This window comes from Scyliorhinus canicula, chromosome 17, assembly GCF_902713615.1.
Source record: "Scyliorhinus canicula chromosome 17, sScyCan1.1, whole genome shotgun sequence".
Lineage (NCBI taxonomy): Eukaryota > Metazoa > Chordata > Chondrichthyes > Carcharhiniformes > Scyliorhinidae > Scyliorhinus > Scyliorhinus canicula.
In genome coordinates, this window is record NC_052162.1 from 75,661,744 (window position 1) to 75,689,526 (window position 27,783).

General features: G+C 42.0%; 1 protein-coding gene across 4 annotated transcripts in view; it reads left to right on the forward strand.

Moving 5' to 3' along the window:
• diaph2 (diaphanous-related formin 2) overlaps positions 1 to 27,783 on the forward strand; it is an 878,670-nt gene that overhangs the window by 121,553 nt on the left and 729,334 nt on the right. For 3 of the 4 annotated variants that reach the window (XM_038775000.1, XM_038775002.1, XM_038775003.1), the window contains 2 exons: positions 14,081 to 14,185; positions 22,701 to 22,721. In XM_038775000.1, the coding sequence (XP_038630928.1) occupies positions 14,081 to 14,185; positions 22,701 to 22,721 (126 nt within the window). The remainder of the gene's footprint in view (positions 1 to 14,080; positions 14,186 to 22,700; positions 22,722 to 27,783) is intronic. The other variant, XM_038775001.1, reaches the window with a different exon arrangement.

Sequence of the window (27,783 nt, forward strand, 5' to 3'; positions counted from 1 at the left end):
TGCTCTGACCTGGATTGCATTGAGTTTCTTGAATGTACTTGGAGCTGCACTCATTCAGGCAAGTGGGGAGTATTCCATTACACTCCTGACTTGAGCATTGTAGATGATGGACAAAGGGCAGAATGGTGGCGCAGTGGTTAGCACTGTTGCCTCACAGCACCGAGGTCCCAGGTTCGATCTCTGCTCTGGGTCACTGTCCATATGGAGTTTGCACATTCTCCCCATGTTTGCGTGGGTTTCATCCACACAACCCAAAACATGTGCAGGGTAGGTGGATTGGCCAAGCTAAATTGGAAAAATGAATTGGGTCCTCTAAATTTATTTTTTTTAAAAGTAGATGATGGACAGACATTGTGCATTTACTTGCAGCACATTGCTGCAGTGGTTAAAGACTGCAATGAAGGATGGAAAACCAGTGCTGTCCTAACCAGCGACACCCACATCCTGTGAAATTTTTTAAAAAATGTGATGGTAATGTAATTAAATATCATGGGGTGATGGTCAGATTCAATCTTGTTTGAGCTGGTCATTGAATTTAGCACAGAACAGGCCCTTCGGCCCTCGATGTTGTGCCGAGCAATGATCAACCTACTCAAGCCCACGTATCCACCCTATACCAGTAACTCTACAACCCCCATTAACCTTTTTTTTTTCGGACACTAAGGGCAATTTAGCCTGGCCAATCCACCTAACCCGCACATCTTTGGACTTTGGAGAAGGAATGTTGTGCAGATTTTGCTCGAACACAAGATTATTTTTTTCAATATTCCTTAACCTGTTCCACTTTCCTCTCATTTTTTGGTCTACTATTACTTTGAAAGAATGCTGAAAAGGGTTGTGGAGAGCTGACAATAATTGACAATGATTTTAAACTTGCAATATAATCTTGAGGATTCTGCTGAAGCTCAAATGTTCTAGCCTTGACTAGTCTCATTGAAGCACTTCATTGTATGATGATTTGGGGTGATTTCCCCTTCAAGAGCAACACAGCAGAATAGCGTCACCTTGCTTGCGGGACCAATTGGGACTGAGTGGGTGGAATGAGGCCAAGGTCACCGCTAGCCAAAGATGCTGGACAGGACTTCTCCGAGTGCTGAGTGCTGTCTCACAGGGCTGAGTTCTGGTCATAAAGTAGCTGATTGCCTCCATGTTGTGGTATTGGCATGTTATTTTGAACCCCCCACCCCTCTGAACTTGTCACAAATGTCCAGATAATACTCATACAGTTCTTCTAGGTTAAAAGACTGCACTGGGTCACTGCATGAACTGTATGAGGTCCTGAATCTCTTGCTTGGGCAGGGTGGTTAGGTGCTGTTGTGCCTTGACACCCAGCTGGCTACTGTTTGCCTTCAGACCCTGCAGTGATATCTCTACATTAAGCTGCCTGGCATAAGGTGTGCCCTGGCGGCTTATTTCTCCTGCCAGGTGCTGGCCTGAACTATGATGAGCAACTCCTGTTCAAAGACCTGACAGGGCTTCTTCACGCCTTACAGGCGTTGCCCGTCTTTTACCAGGACCTACTCAAAAGTCTGGAACATGGTTGCCTATCACTGCAGCTCTCCTGCGTCTGGAGTAGCCGCTGTCTTCGGGGAGCCGCTGCTCAGAGATCTGCACCTCCCCCAGTACAATTTCCAGTGGCTGGCGGAGGGATGGACTTTGGCTGCTCGGGGATGTTTTGGGTGGCGGAGGAGTGGGCTGGATGACACCCCATGTAATTCATGCATTCATGTAATGCCTGGCTTGTGACCCATGCCATCCATGAACTCAGAATGGTCTTGCTCGGGCCCGATGGCACTTGTAGTCTTGAGGCAGTGCTGATGTACGGTGGATTCGGTTCTGAGCGTACTTCTGCTTGGACGGAATTTCAAATTGGTCCCAAAGCCTAAACCCCCCTACAGGCCAAGCCATCTTTTGGACATGTCCTCTATGCCCTTTCGGATTTCATGATTGGGTTGCTGCTGCACACTCCCTTCACTTCTATGCCCTGGCCTGTTGCACGGACATGTCTTCTTGTTATCTGGTGGTTGAGGCCTCCAGTAGAAGTCCTCCCCTTTAACATCGGGAACCTGGGATGGAGTGTGTTGCATGCAGTTGTCCCATGCATCTGTAGGATGCATCGGTTTACAGATTCCCAAGTTGCTTGCCTCTTTTGCAGCGTTGAGGATTCGATGGAGCATGGTTGTTTAGATTGCACCCGATTTTTAGTTACTTAAAAAAACTTTTGTTGCAGTTTTTTGAACTTCCTCATGTTTCTGATCTATGCGCACCTAGTGCGGAAAGGGGCGGGAAGGAGGAGGACCTTGTGAACCTACTACTGGCCTAGTCGAATTTACCACCAGTAGGTCGAGACAGCGGGTGATCGAGGGGGGTCATCAGACCCGACTGACTACCTCTCTACTATGCCTATGTTCTCAGCTCAGTGTCCCTGGTGATGGAGCATGTGGTGTCCACTGGCATCCTCAGAGTCTACTCTGCCTGTTGGGCATCACAGGGGCTGCGGTACCTTATTGCCCCTTTAATCACATTTTGGTTTGATGTTTTAAGTTTCATTTGTGATTCACTTTTTGATAAAGGCAGTTTCCCTTTAAGGGACTTTGGTTTATTTGATTTTGTTTTCTTAGTTAGTTGTGTTCATCAAAATGGTTGGAGTCTTCTCTTAGGCAGAAGTCATCTGGAAAGAATGTAGAGACCAGGGCAGCAGGGCGGGCTGCTCTCGGGCAGCTGTGGGATCGCTGGCCTTTGTACAGTTTTTCTTATTAATAAATAGCTTTTGTGTTTCTAATGAAATCTGTGAAGGTGCATCATTACATATTGAATTATCCTTGAAGCCAACCATCAAGCTTTTTTAAAATATCTAATAGCAAACAGTCATGGCCTGAACCAGTATTGTGGAAATATTAGCATCTTCAGGGCAAGATTATCAAGTCAAGCTTCCCACAAGACATTTTACCATAAGAGGCTCTGTGACAATATGTTGGATTACAGCTGCAGTTGCTGTTGGCACTTTACTCAGATTCCTTGCATAAATTTGAATTGCAACCGATGTAGGACTTGGAAATTAAGCTTGTGTTTTATCGTCAGTCGTACCATGTTTTTAAACTTGGAATGAGAAATATATTGAATCTGAATGCCCTCTAGTGGCAAATTCAGCGACAGTATTATCCATTTAATTCAAACACAACACTAACAAAAATGGGACAGCTTTTTTTGTTCCTCTTGTATTACCTCTTGTATGTCAGATACATTTGGGTTGCAACCAAATGGTTGTGGAGATGTCTGTTAAAGATTGACTCTAAACATTAGATAATGCAGCCAATAAAATACCGTACCTCTCTTTCCCCAGAAGTGAATTGGAGGATTTTGAAGGCTGATATTTTACCTTGATGTGCTTGGAGTTTTTAAAATTAATTTCTATGGGTTGTGGCTTTGATGGCTCGGACAGCATTTTTGGCCATCCCTAATTGCCCTTGTATTACGCCTTGGGCTAGTGCGTGGTCAATTCCAGCCTCACTTGACCCGGAGTCGCAGCACAATTGAATTGCCTACCCTGCACATCTTTGGGTTGTGGGGGTGTTACCCACAATGTGCAAACTCCACACAGACAGTGCCCCTGTGCTGGAATTGAACCCGGGTCCTCAGCGCAATGAGGCAGCAGTGTTAACCACTGTGCCACAGTGGTACCCTGGGTGTTCTCTCCTGTAACTTCTGAATTCCTATTTTTTTCTGCTGCTTGACATAAAGGTACATGTCCATTAATCACCTATGGAATAAAAATGATAACAGCAAAATAAAAGAAAGGGGAAATAAGGGTGTAAACAGGAAGGGCCCTTGCACTTGCTGCGGTCCATGTGGTGTGGGTATACCTACAGTGCTATTAGGAAGGGGATTCCAGAATTTTGACTCAGCAACAGTGTAGCTTAATGGTGAGTACATCATGTTATATGCATGTTTTAAGTTTGTACGATTGATCAAACACAAATGCATATTTTAGAAACATAGGTTAGACTATGGATCCAAATACTTATTTTCAGTTTCTGCATATTTGTTCATTGTTTTATATGGCACTACTGCCCATTTTACGGTTTTCGATTGCTGGTAAGCCATGTAAAATTGCTTCATGAATAGAATCACAATTCTTGCGTGTTCAACTGCTTTACACTGTCAATGTGGGCTCTCAGCCACTGGGTAATGCTGTAGCATTAATCACTCTGACCCATTGTTATTTTCTTTCATAGCCTATTATCAAGTCTTTTGGGGAAATATTTTTAATGTAATTTAAAGCTTGCATTTATTTACTTTCTCTTGCTGCTGTTCTCTTGTCTGCCTCCCTGTTATTGCATGTGCTCCTTTGATGCATCAGACCTAGAATAACAATGGCAAGAAATGCATTCTCCAAAATAAAGAATTCTCAACATAGGAATGAGTTGAAGTCCTAAGAAAATAATTTTTCAAACTGTGATTTGTAGTTTTTTTATTGTATGGATCTGAAACGTAAAACTTGAGAATATTGGACAATTGGGAAATGTGGTTCTGGAAAAGAATGGAGTGGATCAATTGGAGAGAGCTCAAGAGCTATGAAGAGGTTCTCAGGATATTTGAGAAGTAAAGGTCATAGTAAATATCAGAAAAAGGCAACAATGTTTGGCCATATTTCATGGCATGAAAGTTTGCTGAAGAAGGTGACAGGAGGATTGGATGGATGTAGAGAAAGAGGGAGAAAGAATGATGATGTCAGACAAATTGAAATTGAAAATGGGAGGCAAGCAGGAGACCGTGAGATGTGCAGAACTGAGCAGAGTACCTGCTCTGAGGCATAACATTGCTGCATGGCTGTATTCAGTCATTATTCCAGATTTTGTTTTCTTCAAAAAGCCATACTCTCATATCTATCCGATAGTTAAGATATCTCCCTGGCATCTCTTCCTTCTGCATCATTTAGACTCCAGCATTTATCCTGCTCTGCTTTCTTTTCCAACCATTCGGTGTCTGCCTAGTTTTGTGTCAATATTACCCTTGTTTCCCTGTCACTTCCTGTGTTTGTTTGTGTGTACTAGCAAAGCAAAAGTCCACACTGGTGTAAATCAGAATCCCTCTGAGTTACCTTGCGCAGACATCTAGAAGTAAGGTATGAAAAGCCTTGGATGGGATTCTCCATTGGCTGACGCCGAATTTGCGAAACACAATTGGGCGGAGAATAGTTTTGAACGCTAAAATCCCGGCGGGCGACCATTTGCCGCCAAATAGCGATTCTCCGTCATCTCTACAGCAGCGTCAATGCGGTATGGAACGCATGTGCAGTAAACTGTTTGCATGTTATTAGAGGGCCCGATCCGGTATTCTCCGGGGCCTCCACCTCCGATGGCCCGAGTTCCTGACAGCGCAGTTCACTTGTGTTTTTAAAAATTGTAAAATCGGCATCATGGCTGCCAAGGGAGAGAGAGGGTTATGGAAAATGTCCAATATTGCCATAGTTTGCTACAGTTGGGCTGCCGGCCGGGGGCTTCTGCCAGAACCTGGGGGAGTAACGGGGTGTGGCCACGAGGTAGGCTGTGGGGTGGGGTGGACAGCACGGAACACCATGCTGCAGTGGGCAAGGCAGCCATGCAGTTGCACAAGCTACTAACAGCCCACTGTGAACACAGGTCATATAGGTGCCCCCCCCTCCCCCCCTTATGCCCCCTTCTGGGTGCCCTCTGGCCCCAGCCGATCCATAAGCCGTATGGGTGCGCTCCAGCACAACCAGTGCCATCTTGTTGTCTGGGATGAGTGTGTGTGGGGATTATAATGTGTATATGCGGCTGCAGTTTGTCAGCCTCCCGAGTGTCAATCACGGACCTGACGAATCCCGCACCGTTTTTCATTGGAATCGATTGTGTTCCACATTACGCCGTTGCTGGCCCCTCCACAGTTGTTGAATCGATCCAGGTTCGCCGCCAGTTTCTCTGTCGTGAAAGTCCACAAATTCTGCGTTGGCGTAAACACTTAGGGTGCGATTCTCTGCTCCCATGCCGGGTGGGAGAATCGCGGGAGGGCCGCTCTGGCACCCCCCCGCGATTCTCCCACCCCCCCCCCCCAAAATGGCGTGTCGCGTTTTGGGACACGCCGCTCGGAGAATCGCGGGCCGCTGTTTTTCACGGCGCCCCGCGATTCTCCGACCCGGATGGGCCGACCGGCCTGCCGTTCCCGACCGGTTCACGCCGGCGGCAACCACACCTGGTCGCTGCCGGCATGAACATTGCGCCAATACCTGGTTTGTGGGGAGCGGAGAGGGGAGTGAGCACCACGACTGTGCTCGGGAGGGGACTGGCCCGCGATCGGTGCTCACCGATCGTCGGGCCGGCGTCTCAAAGTGACGCACGCTTTCTCCTCCTTTGCCCCGCAAGATCAAGCCGCCACGTCTTGCGGGGCAGCGGATGGGAAGACGGCACCCGCGCATGCGCGGGCTGGCACCGGCCAACCTGCGCATGCGCGTCTGACGTCATGAGGCGCGCTGCCCGCGTCATTCTCGGCGGCCGAGATTCACGGCACGGCCCTCCTAGCCCCCAGGGGGGGGGGGGGGGGGAGATAGGGGGCCAGGAGCGGCCTCTGACGCCGGCGTCGGGCCTTGCGGAGAACCCCTTGACTATAAGGATATACTGGACTTCTCTACATAATTCTTAAGCGCCAACTAATACAGAATTTTGTAAATGTATTACCATTGGAGAATGATATTTCTAGAAACAGGGTATATAAATTGTTTCATAAAATAATTAGACTTGTACAGGCTATCTTTCAATTTTCAAATATTTTGCAAGTGACACATCCAATATTGTAGCTGGCCACTCATGTGGGACTGGCAGAAAACTGGTAGATGCCTTTTATATTATGTTCTGTCTTATTTGCAGGTGGGGCATCTTCAGCATGAGTTTGGTTGACACGTGTAAGAGTTGATTAGTTGATTGCAAATTACATTGTAAGCAGCCCCCAGGTTTCTATAAAGCCTCTCGTTTTCAACTTTGATTGCAGTATCAATAAATCTTTTAAATAATGTCATTCAAATTACAGCAACAATTCTTTGAACCCTTTCAAATAACACCAGGATCAAAAAATGTCAACTGTTTTATAATATTGTTATATGTTATGTAATCATATTGAAAAGGGTATTTATTTTTTCTTATGCAGTTAAGAAATACAGTTCAGTCTTTTCAAAGTAACTTATCTAACCTTCATTATTTTCTTATTGATCCATTTCATGAATACAGATTAAAAAAAAATAATACTTCACATTTTATTTTGGCCCTTATTGCACAAACAATATTTTAATTGAGCTAAAATGTCAAGTACGGAGCTGCTAGCTAATATATTAGGTGAAGTCATTTGATTGAAGGCAAGATGATACTCCCTTTTGTCTTTTCCCTGACCCCATAGTTCATCATAATTTATCTGTGATTACCTAGAGCTCAGATCCCAGATGGATGTAGTTTTTGATCATGTACGGTGACGGTCTTCTGTTCCATTAAATTGCATATTCCTATAATATTGCCATATCATCTTGGATATGGGTCTGGGAGGAACTAATACTTCAGGCTCTGACACCATAATTGTCATCACAGTCACTTTCAAAGCATCAATGATATTTTTCCTTGGTTTAATTAAACACTTCTTAAATATTTTAAATGGGGACTCTTTTGGTGAACAATTCTTCGGAAGTGTGAATCTATTGATTCCACAGATTGGAGGACTTGCGTTTGCCTCAGGATTTGCTACCATGGGTCGGTGTGCTGTGTGTTATGAGCGGAGTTTCATGCTGCTCGTTATCAAGGCTGCTTTCTCTCCATCTTGCAATGATAATCAGCTCCACTTTTTTCTCCACTGTTTTCATGTTCAATTTTGCAACTCATGCTTGACTTTTCAGATTTTCTTGTTGCTGGTCTGCACAAATTACAGTTCATTCAAAATGCTGTGGGGTATTTTCTTCACTGTGTAAAATTATTTATTTCTGTAATTCTTGTCCTTGCTAAGTTTTAACTATGCATGAGTAAATTGTTTTGAATAATTTTCAAACCTCTCCTATGCCCTTTCATTACAACCTCTGGTCATATATCTGTAGAACATACCCATGCGGCTTCAATGAGACCATTTTGTCCTTGTCTGCTCCATCATTTATGCTTGCAGCCATTGCGTCATTGCTGTTTAGAACTCTACTGAAATCCCATTGCTTGTCACCTTCCTCTCTGCTTAGAAAAGTCTTCTTAAAAACCTTGCTGTTTAACTTGGTTTCAACTCCTATCCTGTTTTCTTTATTACCCTCCTGCACAATGGCCATTTTAAATTTTTTTTATTTTAGAGTACCCACTTATTTTTTCCAATTAAGGGGCAATTTAGCGTGGCCGATCCACCTATCCTGCACATCTTTGGGTTGTGGGGGTGAAACCCACGCAGACACGGGGAGAATGTGCAAACTCCTCACGGACAGTGACCCAGGGCCGGGATTTGAACCCGGGTCCTCAGCGCCGTAGGCAGCAATGCTAACGACTGTGCCACCGTGCTGCCCCATCAATGGCCATTTTTAGCCACAGGATAAAGCACTCTGAGATGTGCTGTGTAAGTTAACAAAAGTTAGCTTTCTTTTGGGATGTTAAACATAAAAAAGGGCTTTTCATAATATTAGTACATCCCAAATTGCTTCACAGCCAATTTTATTTTCTGAAACATAAGACACTGTTGAAATTCAACAGCCATTTTGCACACAGGAAGATTCCACAGGCAGCATTGAGTCAAATGACCTGTTTTCATGCACTTTGAGTGGTAAATATTAGCCAGGACACTAGGTGAATTCCTCTGCTCTTTCAATGATCTTTTACATACATCTGGAATGGCTGACAGATATTTAGCATCTCATCTGTAAAGCCCGATGCCAGGCTGGAGAAACCCCCAACCGGCGCCATTGCCGCCGGCGTGGTTGGCGCGGCGCCGGTCGGGGATCACTCTACATCACCAGCCCGCCGATTCTTGGCCCGGGATGGGGCGAGCGGCCGTCGTTAAAAAGCCGAGTCCCGCCGGCGCCGTCCACACCTTCTCTCAGCCGGCGGGAACTCGGTGTGGAAGGGTCGGGGGGTGGCTTGTGGGATGGGAGGGGGGTCCGACCCGGGGAGGGGGGGGGCCTCCGATGTCGCCTAGCCCATGATCAGGGCCCACCGATCGGCGGGTTAGCCTCTCTGTCTGGAGGCCTCCTTTCTTCCGCGCCGGCCCCTGTAGTCCTGCGCCATGTTGCGTTGGGGCCGGCGCTTCGAAGGAAGCCACTGCGCCTGCGCGGATTCCGTGGCACCCATTTGATGCCGGGATCGGCAGTTGGAGCGGCGTGAACCGCTTCAGTGCCGTGCTGGCCCCCTGTAGCGGCCAGAATTGCTGATCCTGAAACCGTGTTGACGCCGTTGCGCTTCTCAACGGCGCCAACACTTAGCCTCAGGATCACAAAATCCGGCCCAGCACCTCCAACATTGTAGCACTCCCTCTGTATTGGTGTCAGCCAAGCATAAGCTTCCAGAGTGGGCTATGATGCATGACCATCTGGCGCGAAGTAAGAGTACCATCACTGAGCCAAGGTGGATACCTGACATATAGTGCCTTTCAGAGCATCAAAATTAACACCTATTGCTCTACAAAAGTCTGCTCATGGAGAATACTTTGAATCTTAAGGTGTGGTAAAGTTTGTCTGACCGGCTTTGCCATAGCCAATTTTATGCTCTCCTTGACACAATAATTTTTTTATCATTCATAAGCAGCAGTTCACCTTCTCAACGGTACCGTATGCAATTACACTGCAAAACAAATCCTGTAATGAGAAATGTTTCTTGAGTCTTGCTACTAATTACAAATATCTAAAAAAGCCTTATAATCTAGTATTTTGGCTACTGTTATGGTGTTCTGCCTCCGAATTACTATAGAGCCCTGACAGTTGCAATCCAGCTGTCATGCAAAGAGCTCCGACTGTGCAGCTTTGCCTGTTTTGTGTGATATTGGAATTTTTGAAGAAATATTGAATATTAAAGATATAAAAATATAGTGTACAAAGTTGCAGCGAATGTGGCAATTAGTGCGCACTAATTTTGTAAATCAACATTATTTTTAGAATGTTAATAAATTGACATTGGAGCTTCATTTAATCCATTGCCTTTTTAGATGAGGCAAAACTAATTTTGTGTGAACTAATTAGCAGCATTTCTGGGTCCTCCAAGCCTAGCCTTCACTTCTTTTCTCTGCTGCAAACCATCTTGAATTCCTTTCTCCTGTCATCCTGCCTTTCCATTGAACAGTGTGCAACAAGCTTATGGACTTCTTTGTCACCAATACCATCTGATTGTCTGGACGTGTCTCATTCCTCCCTCCCAGTAGCCAAACGTTCTTTCATGCTCCCTGCTGCCCTTGCCCAAACTTTACATCTTCGTTGAGTTTCTTTCCTATCTCACCTCTAGCCTTGTAGAAGCTCATCTCCAACAGACCCACATCCTAATCTTTTGCCTTATCCCCACTAAATTGTTGACCATCAAACCTCCCCGGCGAGTTTCCAATTAGCTTCTATTGTTAACAACAGTTTTATCATGTTAGTTATAGTTGTTCTCTCCTACATATCTGCCGCCATCACTCCTCCTCAAAAGCAAACACTTGACCGCACAGTCATAGCAAATTGCCACCCCAACATTAACCTAACTTTCCTTTCCAACGTTCTAGAGCTGTTGACTCAAATCTTTTCCAGAACTTGGTTTAAATCATTCCTCTCAGGTTTCTCCCGATGCCAAATGACCCTGAACAAAATCACAATGACATCCTATCACAAAGCTAAACTATCTTGTCTTGTTCTTCTGAAACAGGTTGCAGATCTGACCTGGTTGATCTGTCATCCAGTTGGATGGAACTGCTCTCACCTAGTTCCATTCTTAATATCTAATTGTAACCAGAGTATCACGTACAATGGTTTCTCTTCCTACTCGTGCATTGTTATCTCTGGTTTCCTCCAAGGATTAATTTTTGACAAACTCCTTTCTCTCATCTACATGTGGTTTATCGAGTGATGCTTTACAAGAGTGCAGTGTTAGTATCACATGCGGGCACCCAGCTCTACCTCACCACCACCTGCTTTGATTTCTTCATAATGGCTAAATTACCAGACTGCTCGACTTCCGGCGGCGGATGTAAGCGGAGGACATACACCAAGCGATGCTCTGACCCAACACGACTTGCAAAGCCCACAAGTAGCACTAGCTGCAAAGAAAACTGAACTGAAGATCAGGGAAAGCACACAGTCCGTTAATATGCCCAAAAGTAACAGGAACATGAAAGAGGGACCCAAATGTGCTATTCATACTCCGACTTCATTGGAGTTGGCAGGAGACAAAATGGCGGCGGTGTGGCCTCTTTTTCCTCCTCCCTGGTGACCTCATTGCCATCAGCTAAAGACATCAGCCGCATTGTAGCGGCTGAATTGTAAAAGCATGATCGGAACCTGGCCAGAGAAATAAAAAGGTCAGTGGACGTGTCCCTAACTCAAACCTTAAACAAGTTGGAGGAGATGATAAAAAAAATGGAAGTCTGGGGTGATATGATCCGGAATATGAAGGTGGCCTTCACCGACCACAGTGAGTGGATCACAACACTGGAACAAAACCTGTCTTCGGTCCTAGACGTGAATAAGTTTCTAAGGAATAAAGTAAATGACCTCGAGAACAGGTCTCAAAGGCAAAACATCCGCTTCGTGGGTCTGCCAGAGGGAAAGGAGGGCAACACCCCCACAGAATTCAAAGCCGACATGCTCTTAAAATTGGTGGGCGAGAAGGTTCTTAAATCCCCCCCTCTGCACTGGATCGGGCTCATCGCACATTGCGACCAAGACCTTGTGCAGAGGAACCCCCTTGAGCGATGATCATGAGGTTCCATAGCCTCCAGGGAGCACCACGATGTTAAATTGGGGGGCCTTCAATGGGATTTACCAGGACCTTAGTGTGAAATTCACAAAGTAAAGAGCGGTATTTAATGGGGCAAAATCTGCTGTATTCAAGAAGGGTATCGGTTTGGTCTACTTTACCCAGCCCGCTTTTGAGTTTCGGTTGAGGGAAGGGGTCACTTCTTCGACTCCCCGGGAGAGGTAAACACTTCTTGTTAAGAAACTGGCTTTGAATTCTGTATAAAATCTTGCACTATTGTTGTTTAAAAGTTAAATTGTTGTATGTTCAGAAGTTATATCGTTGTTGCTCATTGGCCTAATTTACATTGTAAAATTATTACTGTTGAAGTGTTCCTTTTTTTCACATTTTGCTAGTATATATTCTTATAGTGTGGTTATTACCATGGGATTGTTATATGTGAAATTCTTGCTTTTGAATAATGTTACGTTTTTGGTTGGAGAGCCTCTCAGCTAAAGCTAGAAATGGGATTAGTGAAGGGAAGTCATATGTGTGGGTATTCTGTAGTTCCCACTCGCATGTATTCGGCGCAGGTTAGCTTAAACTTTAGTGTTAGAGAATTTGGATCTGATATAAATTTGGTTTCTTTGTTGGGGTTTGGGGGGGTGAAGAGGAGGAGAGAGGGGGGATAGCTGGTAGCCTGACATAGTCCACTAATTTGTACTTGTCTAGCCTTAGGCCAGGTACAGGGAGCAGTCCTGGTGGGATCTCCTTGCCGTGGCATTGCAAAGTTTCTTGACTGCTGAACTATGGATGTAATGGCTGATCATGGCGGGAGGCAGTAGAGGTTCTCCTTATAACCTGGAACATGAGGGATTTGAATGAACCAGTGAAGTGGGCAAAGGTTTTTGCACATTTGAAGAGTCTGGACCTGGGTGTTGTTTTCCTACCGAAGACCCACTTGCGGGTGAAGGATCAGATGAGGCTTCGCAAAAATTGGATGGGACAAGTCTTGCCTAAATTGTCATTGTTTGGCCACAATAGCCAGGAGAACGCAAGATAGACCATGGGATTTCCTGCCGAGAACATGGGCCAGGATTCTCCGATTCTGTGCCGGTGTGGAGAATCCACGGGGAGAGGGGGAGACGCGGACGCCGGCTGCCCTATTCTATGGCACCGTTTTTCAGGGGCCGGCTGGATTCCTGACACGCCAGTCGGGGGCTGTTGACAGCCACCACCCCCCCCCGGCGATTCTCTGGATGTAAAGAATTGCGTGAATTACTCACCTCACGCATGACGGGACCTGGCAGGTAAGTGTGTGGGGGGCGCGGGGGATCCGACCCACAGGGAGTGGGGGGGATGCACGGTGGCCTGGCTCTTCTTTCCTCTGTGCCGGGCCCCTGGAGGGCTCCGCCATATTGCCCGGGGGTCGAGGCGGAGAAGGGAACCCCTGTGCATGCACCGAAATATGCCGGCCGGTCCGCGCATGCTCGAGATCACACCGGTCGTTCCACACATGTGGCACTCGCGCGAGCCCTTCGGCACCGGCTGTAACTGCGGGAACCACTTTGGCATCAACCTAGCTCCAGAGAAATTGGAGAATTCCTCACTTTCGGGGGCTGTCGACGCCGGAGTGGTTGGCGCCGTTTTTCCCGCCGGAGTGGGGACATAGCCGATTTACAGAGAATCCCGCCATGAAATCTGACGGAGGTGGGAACGTGTCGGGTTTCTGCTCTGCCATCATCCCGCTTAATTACATATTCTTCCTGCTTCCAAGTTTGCCACCATTGAGAACATAAGGTTCCACCCCAACTCCAGCATCCTCAGTAATTTCCTTTTATTTCCAAAAACAATGACATCTCGAGTGGAAATAGCAAGGCTTTATTTCCTATTGTTTTGGTTGTGGTTGATGTTTCAGTCTGTTTGTGAGTCACAGATGCATTGTATTTCATGCTGGAACGCAATGATTGACGCACAAAAAAATGGGTGGACTTAAAACGCCTGTTTTGTCATGAATTTGGTACAATTAATTAATTTATTGGATTCTGAGGCTGTGAGCATTAGTTATTCATAATTTGCTTTTATTTTGAGAGTCATACCCTTGCATTGATGAGAATGGTATAAAAGTTCTTAGAGCTGGCAATCTTGTCTCGTCAAATGAATTGCTTATGTAATATTCTTCCCCAATTGTTTGTCAACAGGAAGACATGAATCTGAATGAGGATCGTAAGGTTCCACTCCGAGGAAAGGATTTGATGACAAAAAGAGAAATGGTCGTTCAATACATTTCTGCAACTGCCAAATCTGTAAGGTTCTTTTAAAATAAAATTACCATTTTTAAGACAGCACAGTAAATGCCATTTCTCTGATGGTCAGATATAATAAGCTTAGAATGATCCTCTTTCGGCTTTTGCGAAACTGTAATCCATGATTGCTGCCTAAATGTTCCCTTTTTCATTGCTTAAATCTGCTGCTTAATAATGTGGTTTTAAAATTCCTTCTACTGTGAACAAATTGTTCATGAGGATTTGGCACACATCACACAAAATACCCTAATCTGAAACATGATGTTTTTATTAATATAAACTAATAGTAGCCTCTGTATCTATTGCCCTGGGGTAATCCATGTGCTGCTTAAATCTTGGGTGATGTGTTTTGTGCCAGGAATAGCTTCTGTCGGCCAATTCCAGCTGTTCACCTGTCAACATATGCAAAATGTAATTTAATTTGGTCATTAATTTTAGTTATTTTTAAGGGTTAACAGAAGAGATAATGGTTGTTCAAAACAAGTTATTGTGGAATGTTAGAGAATTGGATATGAGTTGCACACAAAATGTTCCTATTATTGACAATACCTGCTTATTCACCTGTGCAACTGAGTTTATTGTTCCTAAGCCCATTACCTGTGATGCAGTTTTAGTTGTTTGAATTGAGTATTACAAAATCCATGAAGAGTAATGCAATGCCATTTATAGTTACAATAATCTGAAAACAAATTTGAATACTACCAGGACATTACCTGCTTTTACAGTCTTCAGGCACATGTTCTTGAAGCCAGCAAAGCTGTAGTTCAAACATTTTCCTGAACGCAGTCGAGTAGTATTGCTGGAGCAAAGAAAAACTTTAAATATTTGTTCTTGGTATCGGAGGGCAGAAATATGTTTCAAGTGATAACAGGAATTCCTGTAAGCACAAGCAGTCATACCATACATGAGCTTTCTCTTTGATTTTCTGCGTTTCTTTTGTTTATTTTCTGGAGCTGGCTGCCCAGATATGCCTCAGGAGCTGTGCATATAATGCAGCAAATACTTGATGTAATTCTTTAAATAACCCAAAACATGGGTGGGGGTGTAGAGAGCCTTATGTTGACTTAATGAGCTGAATTTCATCCTTTTTTAATATTTATAGATACCTTTTTCAATTAACATATAATGAGAAATGAGTAAACATTGCAGTTGTTTTTTTATGCTTGAATGCACACCATACAATTTTCTCTAACAGCTGTACAAATTGACACGACTTTAAAAATTGAGAAATCTTTGAAGTACGAAAGCATTCCTGGCATTTTCTGATTTTGGGGGCTGTGCTAATTCAGTCGTCGTTTGTTTAGAATGCTTATGCTGTAATTGATTAACAGGATTTGCAAAGATTTTGCAGATACAGAAAAGCCAACTATAAGCATCTCCTTCATGAAACACAGAAGCAGACAAGCACACAACAAAAATTCAGAATTAAGATACAATGCAGGCCGAAGGCTATTATAGTAGGACAAAAGTAATAACGTACTTCTGAAGAATTTTTACATACCACCTGTGATTCAGAACTAACTTGGAAAGTTCTGTTTCAGCTGAATGTGATTCGTGCTTTCGCTGCTTATTGGTATCCCTTTTGATATATTCTAAACAGGCTATTTTAAGAATTCAAAGGTAATGCTACTGTCTAAAATATTAGAAACCGTTCCTTACATGTGGTGAATATCGCCAATCGCAGATTTAGAATAATTGTTCATTGCCATGCAGTTTGTCACATTTGCCTTCATCAAGGTGACAGTTCTGAAATGCTTGGTAATTTCTTTGTGATAAAGCATGTCCTTGCAGAGGCAGATTGTTAGCTTCTAGCTGACAAAAGATTACAGATCCATGCATATGACTGTTGGGAGAGCATATGTTCTTTGGAATGGGTGATGATTGTGGAAAAGAATCCCAGCTGTTTGTGCATTTTACACAGTACTATACAATTGAAGGTCATATATTCAAAACTAAGGTTTTTGATTTGCTTTTAAAAAGGGTCTTTTGTGATTCAAAAATGAATTGCCTTGAGTTAACCATCACTTTTGAAGAATTGATGATTAAAATGAAGCAGTATTGAATGGAGAAATGTACTGAAGTGACAGTTAAAATAAAAAGCCAGAGATTTTTGTGTAAGCGAAACATTATTCAAGGTTTCCTTTCAGCTTCTGGGTATCTAACCAGTCAAACAATGTAGTGTGATATTCTACAAGGTGATCAGTCTTTCCCTGAAAGGCATCAACATGAGTACTGAAGCTTGGGTTTGACACTTAGAAAGTTGGAGTTGTCAGATGTCATAAACTGTATAACTTCACTTCCATGCACAGTTGTAATATTTCAACATTAATACCTAATTAAAATATACTGACATTAAGTTTAAAGCTGCTCAAACTGACTATTTCAGCTTAAAAGATCAGAAGTTATTTTGTGTGTCAGAGCCAAAACATGTGATAGATATTTTGGAGATTCAAGTCCAGAAATTTTTCATATGCTTTTTTTGAATAGAAACATAAGTTATAGGTGAGAATGATTTGTTGAAGTGTGACTTGTTTAGTTACCTCCATCAATGCCAATTTTCTACCTCAATTATTACATAATCCTCAAAGGATTCTCATTTCATAGCTAATGTCACAAAAATCTGGTTAACCTTGCATGCTATATGTATGTTTAAAGAAATCTAAATGTTAATTGACCATCTTGTTCATCAGCTTGGCAAAAGAAAATGGTTTATGAAGGCTGCCATGTTTTCCAAGTGCTTATATAAATATTTTCCTCCTATTTTTCTTTTCTTATATTTTCTCTTTGTTTTGATTTCTGAGCTGAGTATGGTTTTTATTGTTGGAGAAAGTCGCTATCCTAATTGCATTGACACGCTGAATGTCCCTTTGCTGAGCAATAAAACCACCTATATTTAAGTTATATTTACACTATCTTGTGTCTGTAAAACTCTTAGACCCACTATTTGAAAAATTGTGTTGTCATCCAAGTATGTTTGTTGCTTTTGTATGTCATTTGGCACATGCTCACTTTATTGAAGTATCCTGGTGCTGTCGATTCCAGTGCGCAATTCGCAATCTCTTTTTGCATGCTAATAATATAAGATGTTTTTTTTTATCTGCCCCACCCTGCAAAATCACATGTTTATTTCCCTTTTGATTTTAAGTTTTCTGTTCAGCAGGTATTCATACAACATAACAATTTTTTCTGAATTTTTAAATTTATAAAAACAAACGCACAACTTCTCTGGATAACAATGCACCTATGTAGAAAACTTGGAATCCTAATCTTCTGATTTTTGTGTTGGATATATCCTTACCACTGATTGATTGTTTCAAATACTATTGCATTCTTTCAGTAAACCCAAGTACCTGGGTAAATTGCCTTAGATTTTCCACAAGCAGAGCTTGCTGATTTAATGATTCTGTGTTCTCATTTCGGTAAAATGGTTTATTTTGCTTCCATTTGTAGATACTAAATTAAACCAATTTAAGTCTAGCACGAAAAACAGCATGAATTAGGATTCCTGGAGCTAAAATTGGATTGGGTGGTATCAGTCAAACACTCCTAATAACCTGATTTCTGCTGTCTTCATGAAGAATTAGCATTGCAGTGTGGCGTGGCACAGAACAAGTGATCAGCCTTCAGTTGACTTCGCTGTGATGCATCTGAAAGGTGTTGAATAGGCTGCGTGATCAGAAGACAATCCATATGCTTTGCAATTAAATTCAACAGTTTGATTGCAAAGATTGATAATGCACCACAGCATTAATTATATCGAGGTGGTCGATATATCAAGTTTGAAATTCAACTTTACTTGAGTGTTGCTCTGATTTCCAGTTATTCTGAGGAGGCAGAATATGAGTAACTGGTTACTCTGAAATCATTGGCTGAATTATATAAACTATGTGGTCTAATCTGAATTGTTCAAACTTGCTCTGTCCAAAATTTGGAATTATCCATCTAAAAAAGCACAGACAGCGATATGGCGATTTTATGTAAAAAAAAATTTGCATCAACAAATAATTTTAAATAAGTAACTTTGAATTGAGAGAATTTACTATATCAGTTTGAAAATAAAAGGACTGTGAGCTAAGACAAAATATACAATTGTTTGCTGAGGAACGATGTTACATTTTGACTTGATACGTAAATCAGATCTGTATTGCTTTTTCACCATTAATGTTTAAAGCAATTTGGCAGATTTTGCAGTAAAAGGTCACAAATCTGTCAGCAGACTTCAGTTTCCAAATGTATGAATTTTTTAAATGTTTGTTAATTAAGAGTAGACCAGTTCATAGAATATGTAAAAATGCTGTGCTTCATTGTATTATTTTTCACAAATTTATATTGTACTTTTAGCCTTCATTCAAGAAGGAATCAGAGCTAAATCAGGGAGGAATCGGGGCTAAATCAAGAAGGAATCAGGGCTGTTTGGACGAAGGGGATCAAGGAATATTGGGGGAGGCGAGATCAGGGTATTGAACTTGATGATCAGCCATGATCATAATGAATGGCGGATCAGCAGGCTCGAAAGACTGAATGGCTTCCTTGTTCTATTTTCTATGTACGTCAATTTATTCATCATAACAGGGAGTTTTAATACTTTCTCATAGCCTTTTAGTTTTCTGCAGTAATACATTAGGATAGTACCAATCTGGGCTGTGCAATAATTGTGTGATAATCCCAGTTTACACCAACAAATCAAAAGAAGTGATTTTACTGAGCAACGCCAATAAGAAAAACAAGGACAAGATTTCACTTTTAAAACTTTTACTTCAACAATCAAACCAAAATTAATAGTAATGAAATATGAATTAATCGGCAAATTGCAGTTAATATAAACTATAAATTACACATTAAAAGGCTGATACAAAAAGATAGATTTCATTGATTACATGGACAGCCCAATTAGCTTCAATGACACTAACTTGAGCCACAAAGTCCTTCAGTAAGGAATTGCTTAAAATATTAATTTGTTATATGGCACGAAGAGGTCTATTTTCCACCATTTGCTAATTTACTTTTAAGTAGAAAAGACCACAGTAAGTGAAAGGATGCAGCACCCAATGGATACAGTTAACATTGAATGGGCACTATCAGTATGTACCATCAGTCCAATAATTAGATTCACACAGGTTGGTGGATACATAGTGCATTATGGTGATGTAAAATGAAAGTACAATGCAATGTCTTCAGCTACTACACCATAATTAAGTTGCAGTTGTGATAGTGTCCGTACGAGTAGATCGGCTGGTGGCAATAGGAGCACATGCATGGACGGTGACCAGCCAGAGCTTTGCTAGAGGCAGCAGCGCTGCTTCTTGTGCCACTGCTTGACGCATGACTCCAGGGCACTTGCCTACCATTGCTGGAAGTCAATTCCAAGAGGGGGGGGAAACAGTGTGTTTGGAGGAAATTGGGTGATCCATGTGACCAGGGCGGTAGGATGTAAAGCGGCCAAATGATCCCAGCTGACACAGAAAATTGACCCAGGATGCAAATGGGATTGTGGAGCAATTAGCAGGAGAGCGCATGTAAAGGAAAACAAAGTTACTGCCGCTGCTTTGGTTAAAAGGAACTGACGGGCCAGAGCCGGCTGTACCATGCACAGGAGTGCTGCTGAGGACTCGGATCAAAGTGATCCCTTCTTAAACAAGGAGACCACCACTGCGTGCAGTGTTCTAGGCATGGTCTGTTTACAGTTGTAACAAGGCATCCCTACTTTTATACTCCAAGCCTTTTGCAATAAAGACCAACATTCTATTTGTCTTCCTAATTATTTGCAGGAGATGCAAACTAACTACTTAGAATTCTGGTATGAGGACATGCAGAACCTTCTATACCACAACATTCTGAAGTATTTCTCCATTTAAATTCCTACCAGAGTGGATAATCTCTCACTTCCAACGTTGTACTCCATTGTACACCTCATTAACACTGCCCTTGTATGTTTCACCTGATGCTGGTTTTTATATAGTTACATTATGTAACTTGTGTTGTCCTATTATGCATTTCTTTTCTTTTCATGTACTTAATGATCTGTTGAGCTGTTCTCAGAAAAATACTTTTCACTGTACCCTGGTACATGTGACAATAAACAAAATCCAATCCAATCCATTTGGTAAATTTTTGCCCATTGACTTTTTATTCTCCCTCCTCACAACTTGCATACCTACCGAGCTTGGTATCGTCAGACTGTTTGGCTACTATACCTGGTCCCTTCATCCATGTCATTGATATAAATTGATCTTCGCAGCATTGAGTGCTTTTTCTTTGAATTTAATGTCATCCTTAACTTCCTTAGTTAGCCATGGATGATGTATCCTTTTTGTAGGGTCTTTTTTTCACATTGGAATATTTATTGAGAGTGATGAAATATCTCCTTCAATGTTTGCCATTAGTTCTCTATAGTCTTAGCTTTAACTTAGTTTTGCTGTAAACTTTAGCCAGTTCTTTCTTCATAACTTTATAATTGCCATCATTTAATTTTAATGGCATCATGTCATGAATACTCTTCCTTAGATAATTGTTTACTCCAAGATTATTGATCTATTTTGTCACATTACACGTTACCAGTTCTAAAATAGCCTGTCACAGAATGTGATGTTCCAAGAAACTTGTCTTCAAGGTTATCATTCGTCAAATTGATTTGTCCAATGTATATGAAGACTAAAATCACTCATGGTTATTGTAGTACCATTGCAAGGCCCCATTGATTTAAACTCTGTCCTACAGTTTAGCTACTGTTAGGAAGTCTATAAACTACTCATACCGGTGACTTATTTCCAATGCTGTTCCTTATTTTTACCCAAACTAATTCCACGTCTTGCTTTACTGAGCCAAGTTCATTCCTCACTACTGTTTGATCTCATCTCATTTTCCTTTCTCCTTGTCCTTTTGAAATAACAAAAAACAAAGAAAAGTACAACACAGGAACAGGTTCTTCAGCCCTCCAAGCCCAAGCCTGTGCCGATCATGATGCCCTAATTTTAAAAAATTCTGCCATTACTCGGTCTGAAAGAACAAAAATATCAAATACCACTATTCTTGGTCACCTTGCAACCATATTGTGTTTACCATTTACTTCTAATTGTACCGTCAATTCTTCTCAGAGCCTTCAATTCTTCACTTTTATTAATTTCCCTATTCTGACACTGTTTCCTAGTATACTATTATGTTTGCATGCTCTCCTTTCCTATCACAATCTGGTTAACATTATACATTCATTACCACGCACTAATGCCTTGTCGTTTCTCTATAACTTTCTAAATAGCTTCTCAGGCCTTATTAATCATTTTTTTTCAAACCAAATCAGCACATGGGGTCCCTTGCCAGGCCCATGGGGTGATCTTGTATCTCAGTGAGCTCTTGGAGACATAAGCATATAATGTAGCCTCTACTTCTTTGGATAGGTATTGCAAGCCAGATTTCCTTTGAAAATTGGTGTTTTACTGCTCTTAAAAATATGATTGCAAGATTGAATTTTAATTCTATATTGTCATTCGATATTGTAAAATATAAATACCATGAGGTATTCAGCCTGGTTTGCTGAATGTTTTCAGGATGCAAGAACAGTTTTGCATAATTAGGCCTACTTTTGAGTCGCCCATCACGTTAAAATTCTTCAGACAGCATAATTGAAACAAATAGGAGTTGGTTGTAATAATCTATCAACAAGGTCAGACTGGGAATAAAGAGCAGCAAAATGATAAACTAATGGTGTTTTCTTGTTTGTAAAATAAATGCACAGTAATGCAACAGAAATATCCTAAACTTGCAACACCAACAACCATCGCTTAACAGCAACCAATTGAGAAAAAAAAATTATATAATTAACAACAGCAAAGCAAAAATTTACTGCAGTTCTTAAGGCATTTATCAGGGCAGAGGAAGCCATAAAATTGAAGATAATGACAATTTTTGGAGCTGCTCCCCATCTGTCTTTAATAACCATACTGATGAAGTGTGTTAGTTTTGAGGTATTTGGAGGTAGAAAACAGTTTATTCAAAACAATGCAATATGAGCATAATTTGTAAAGTAAAAGTAGCAGCCTGATGATATAATATGCAGTTTTTGCCTGTGGTTACATTAGTTTTAAATATCTCATTGAACAATGATATTTGTGCATCCAGAATCACTAAATTAAAGAAACAAAATGAATTACGCATGTGGCATGCAAAAATGATACTGCAGACAAAATTAGCATTTTTGGTATTTAGGCTCCGTAAAAATTACTTTGTGCTAGGTGATAAATTGAAATGTATCACAATGGACCTTGCCTATTTATCAAAATTGGTGCCATTTTACTGTGAAACCTGCTGAAAACCTTTATCAGAAATTTTGTGAAATGATAGTCCATTTTTGTGGTGAAATCTGCAGCTCTCAGAGCTATAACTATTACTAATACTGTAACTAAACTGCGTTATGATTAACCTATGTAAAGCTCAGCTCACTAATAATGCTGTTTTGATTTTGTTTTGTTTTGTCTCTCCCAACACTATTAATTTACGCTGCACTAACCACTGCATTCAGATAACTGGAAGCAAAGTTTCGGTGAGTACTGCTGATTAGTTTTGTTTATTTTTGTCGCAGTAGAATGAGTTTTAGTATAAATATAAGTCAAAATTTTCCCAAACACTTATGCTTTTTAAACAGTGTTGTTTGACAAGGAAGAACTCTAGTCCTCCACAAGATATTTGTATTAAGGACCTTCACAGATAACTGAATTCTACCTTAATTCAAACTAATTGCTGTTTTGAATAAACAAGTTCTGCATCTATTCTACAGATGGGAATGCACCCAAAATCTGATAAAGATGTGCGAGTGCATAATTTGTTTCCTGTGGCACTTTAATCAATATTTACGATTGACGCAATTGAAAAATGATGACCTTCAGAACCTTTTCATCCTGTCTTTGAAGAAGCCCTGATGTGCTCTCAACCTCTTTACATCAAGAGGCATATTTGTTGTTCCATTAGGTTTTGTTGAAAGTAGTAAGGAGGAAGGTGGAGTAATCATCTGGAACATTTTTAGAATTTTGAGCCATGAGCAAATAGTTAATTTTTGCTGTGTTTTAAATAAAGCTGACCTTCATTGTTTTTCTGCTGATGTTCGACTGCAGACTTTCTCTTGCCTGATATTCAGTTGCTTGTTTTCTGTCATTTAAAATACAGTTTGTTGGGGTGGCACGGTGGTGCAGTGGTTAGCACTGCTGCCTCATGAGACCAATGACCTGGGTTCGATCCTGGTCTCGGGTCACTGTCTGTGTGGAGTTTGCACATTCTCCCCATGTCTGCTTGGGTCTTAACCTAACAACCCAAAGATGTGTTGGGTAGGTGGATTGGCTATGCTGAAATTGCCCCTTAATTGGAAAAAAAGAATCAGGTACTTATTTTAACGAAAATACAGTTTGGAGGGATGAATCGTTCAGGATTAACTTTTTTAATGTTTTATGATGTGTGTGGAAGGGGGAGAGGCTATGGATAGAATCTTGTACTCTTGCTGGTGTTGAGCTTGGAATAGGGAAGGAGATGTAAGTAGGCTGGATGAGGGCATACAAGCACCCTTCCGCCTCTTTCAGAATTAAGTTCTGGGTGGTATGGCCTATAGTCGACCTCCCTACTCTGATGCCTGTTGAGGTTCTTGAGTGGCCAATTAATGACTGCTTAAGGGCCCCACACTACCGCTGTTGACATTAACGTAGTGGCGGTGTCCATGTTGGCATGTGCACGACAGGTACAATTGTGCGGCCAGCTTGCTAATTCTGTGTGGGGCTGTCCATCAGTCAAAGACACTCAAATGCACTCAGCCTGTTCAAGGGATTCAACGTCAGAGTGTGAGGCCTGCAGGCACCCTGCCCTGCGAAGCTTACTCTTCCTAACCCTACCCACCATTACTTACCTGTGTCCTAGGTTTCCCGGAGTTTTCTCAATCCAGGGATTCCAATGCCTGTCCCTTCTGGCACAGTAAGAAGTCTTACAACACCAAGTTAAAGTCCAACATGTTTGTTTCAAACACTAGCTTTTGGAGCACTGCTCCTTCCTCAGGTGAAGGAGCAGTGCTCCGAAAGCTAGTGTTTGAAACAAACATGTTGGACTTTAACCTGGTGTTGTAAGACTTCTTACTGTGCTCACCCCAGTCCAACGCCGGCATCTCCACATCATGTCCTTCTGGCAGCAGGCGTGGCCTCCGGAGTGGCATAAGAGCTGCCATCCTCCAGGCGACAGAGGCCTGTTGCTGGTCTTGCCCCTGACTGATTGTTTTGTGGTTCGAAGGGCCATCCCAAAAAGAGGCAGGGTATATCTCTCATTGGCTCTCCAGCTGGCAGGCAAGACCCCCGAAGCCTCAGCGAGATTCAACCTTGTGTATGTGATGTTCAATTGAACATACCCACTTTTTGTAGCCACTCTTGGTACTGAACAATTCCAGATCAGGTATAAAATGAGCTAGAGGCAAAATAATGATCTCAATTTTTGACCTCGCACCACCAAAAACAAAATCTGAAATCCAATCTGTGATTTGTGTATCGTATTCAACTGTCATTTCCCACAAATACATGGTTGTCACGTGTTGTTGGAAAAAATAAATATTCAATATGGTCAATGTGGGCTGCATTCAGATGTAAGTCTCAGAAGTTAGAGGTCATTGTTTTGATAGTTGAATTATCTAGCCTCTCATTAGTATTTTTTTTCGCAAAAAGTGATATACTAGGAATAAAAGAGATGTTTTGCAAGTATGTGCTTCTGATTATCTTTGATTTCTGATGTTTTGGGTACAGGATCTGGTGCTTGTCCTTACCTTTGTATTTGGAAATGGATTTTTGTCCCTGGCAAGTTAGTTTCCACCTTTCCATGGAGAATTATTGGTTGGAGAATTATTGGTTGTAAGTGTTGGTGGGTTAGTGTGATTTTTGTTTGATATATAACCATATTTTTTCCTGGGGATTCACTTGAGGAAATCATTGCTGAAGTTGTATATACCACCCTTTGATTCAGTTTAAGGCTTGTATGACGTGGCTGATGTACAATGCGACAGTAACCTTTGTGTTATCCGGCACACATTCAACTAGAATTTTCGACTAACCAGAATTTCTGATGTTTCCCAAAGATGTGCTATCACTTTGCCAACTGGAAACAATTATGTGGTTATCTGGAATCTGTACCTCAACTGTATTATATTATACTTTAATCTATGTTTTAATATACCGTTGAAGATTAGAAGTAAAAAGAATGCTGTTCTTTACTTCCTGAGTACTTACATATTAGTTCATGTGCTGCATTCCATTGGAAAATGGAACTTGTATTCGGCAGTGCCCATTGCTGGTGCATGCCAGATAATACTGTACTGCTTTCCTGGTGCATGCCAGTTAATAAAGATTTTACTGTACCTCTCTCTGTGTTGCTGAGATGAAAGTTTTGGAAATAAGCATTTTTTTGGTTTTGGACGGTGAACTTGAGATATACTCACTACCAAACAGAGAATCTTATATTGGATATGGAAATGTATTTGATTTTGCTCTACAAAAGGCTAGACTCTTTAGTGCTGTTGTTTCTACTTTTTTGAATCTGCATTCAAACTGCTCGTACAGTGCTTATATTGATGCTGGTGTCAGTTTCTTGAAATACAATTTAGGTTGATGTCTATCTCATTTGAACTGCATCCGTATGTTTTTTTAAAAAGAAGTTAGGGAGTGGGGGTGGCTGCATTTTCACGAGCTCCGGCTCTGCTCATCTTTTAATTTTCATCCTAGGACACCTTTCATATTTGTCTTTGCTTGGGTTATATGCCTTGTGCTATGTACCGGGCATCTTTGCGAGAAAGAGCAGAGAGAGGGCATGGTGGAAGTAATGATGCCTCGTGCTTTGATCATCACAATGCTTTAGAGATTCTGAGGAGTGCTCGTTGATTTTACTTTGTCCTTGGCTTTTGCTCTCTTCATGCCACCAGGAAGACGTCTTTATCCTGACGACTGCCTTGCAGCTCGTTTGCTATCCTGAACATTACTCCCTGTTGATCATGTTGTTGTTTTCTTGATGCAGCCTTTTTCTTACAGGAGTGTGAAGTGTGGGTGTGATGGCCTGTATCATTGGTTTTTCTGATTTAGCAAATGGGAAATGGGATTTGTGCACAGTTTCACTCTGAATTGTAATTATGCCTGATGGTGTCTTATAATTCTTGTGGTTTGCGAGAGGGATGTTTTTCTTCTTCATCCTGGGTAGGGTTAGTTTGTCCTCACTGTGATTGAGGATAGTCCCCACAGTTCGAGCTAATACGTTTCAGGTGTTTCTTTTTGTCTTTTAGATTTGAATTTAAGTTTGTCTGTTATTTGAGTAGGCTGAACACGGATTGGTATTTGTGGCTGAGGACTTAAGATGAGACTGTCCCTGGGTATCCTTTATGTGACAATAGTTACAGTTCTGGTTCTGGTCTGGCCAGTTCTGGAGTGGCTGGGGATCTCAACTGGTGGGGAGAGGAGGGGCCTGTCCTGCCTCTAAGGACGCCACATTAACGGTTGTCTTGACTCTTCTACTTCCCCCGACTGGTATCCACTCCCAGCTAGTGTTAGAGTGATTACACTTTCCCTTCTTGTGGGAGTGTGCATTTCCCTGGATGGGGTTGGGCGGGTACAGGCATGGCAGGGTGTGGGTTTTGGGGTTGTGTGGGAGGTCCTGGGGACAGCATTTCCTGAGTTTTTCTTTTTTGATGGTGCTGAGCTAGGCCAGATCGGGTGCTATGACTGGTTCTACTGTTGTTACCCAGGATCAGATGTGCCCTTTTTGAGGGCATCTGTAGGTGGGGGTAGGGGGTCCCAGAGGGGCTGGGTTTTGTCCCTGGGCACATCGGATCCTCAAGGTGCTGTGTGCTGTACTTAGTTTTTCTTTCCTTGGGCTAGGTGTGATTTTCCCCCTTGTCGACTGGTGGCTGGCTCTCGGTGTGTGTCGGAAAGCTGTCCAAGAAGTTGGGGGAGTGCGTTGGATACTGATTCCCTGTTTCGTTTTTTTCCCTCACTTTTTCTTATGTCGGGTAATTTTTTTTAACTTTAGTGTCAATTTATAAAATGTAGAATCTTAATTTTTTTTAAATAAAGTTAAGTTTTAGAACAGTAATTTATATAGCACCTTTTAATACAATATAACATCCCAGGGGTGCTTCATAGAGGTAAAATATGGCACCAAACCTTACAAGGAGGTATTAGGTCAGATGCCCAAAAGTTTTTTCAAAAATATAGGTTTACGGTCAGTCTTAAAGGAGGAAAATGAAGTAGAGAGCCAGAAAGGTGTAGGGAGTGAATTCCAAACTCCGTGTCCAGGTAGCTGAGGCCAGCCACAAATGATGGAGTGACTAAATCTCGGATCCTCAAGGTGTTGGAATTAGAGGACCCCAGGTATCTCAAAGTTTGTGGGGCTGGAGGAAGTTACAGAAAAAGGGAGGGGACAGCTGATCTGTGGCATCTAAAAACAGATGATGCAACCGTGAGCATGTAAAGTTGATCAGGTTAGGGTATGCTGGTGGAGAATACGAGTCAGTAAGTTAATACACAAATAGAAAATGTAAAACATATTTAAACATTTTATTGGAGCTGAAATAAAAATGGAAAACACAGGTGAGATTCAAG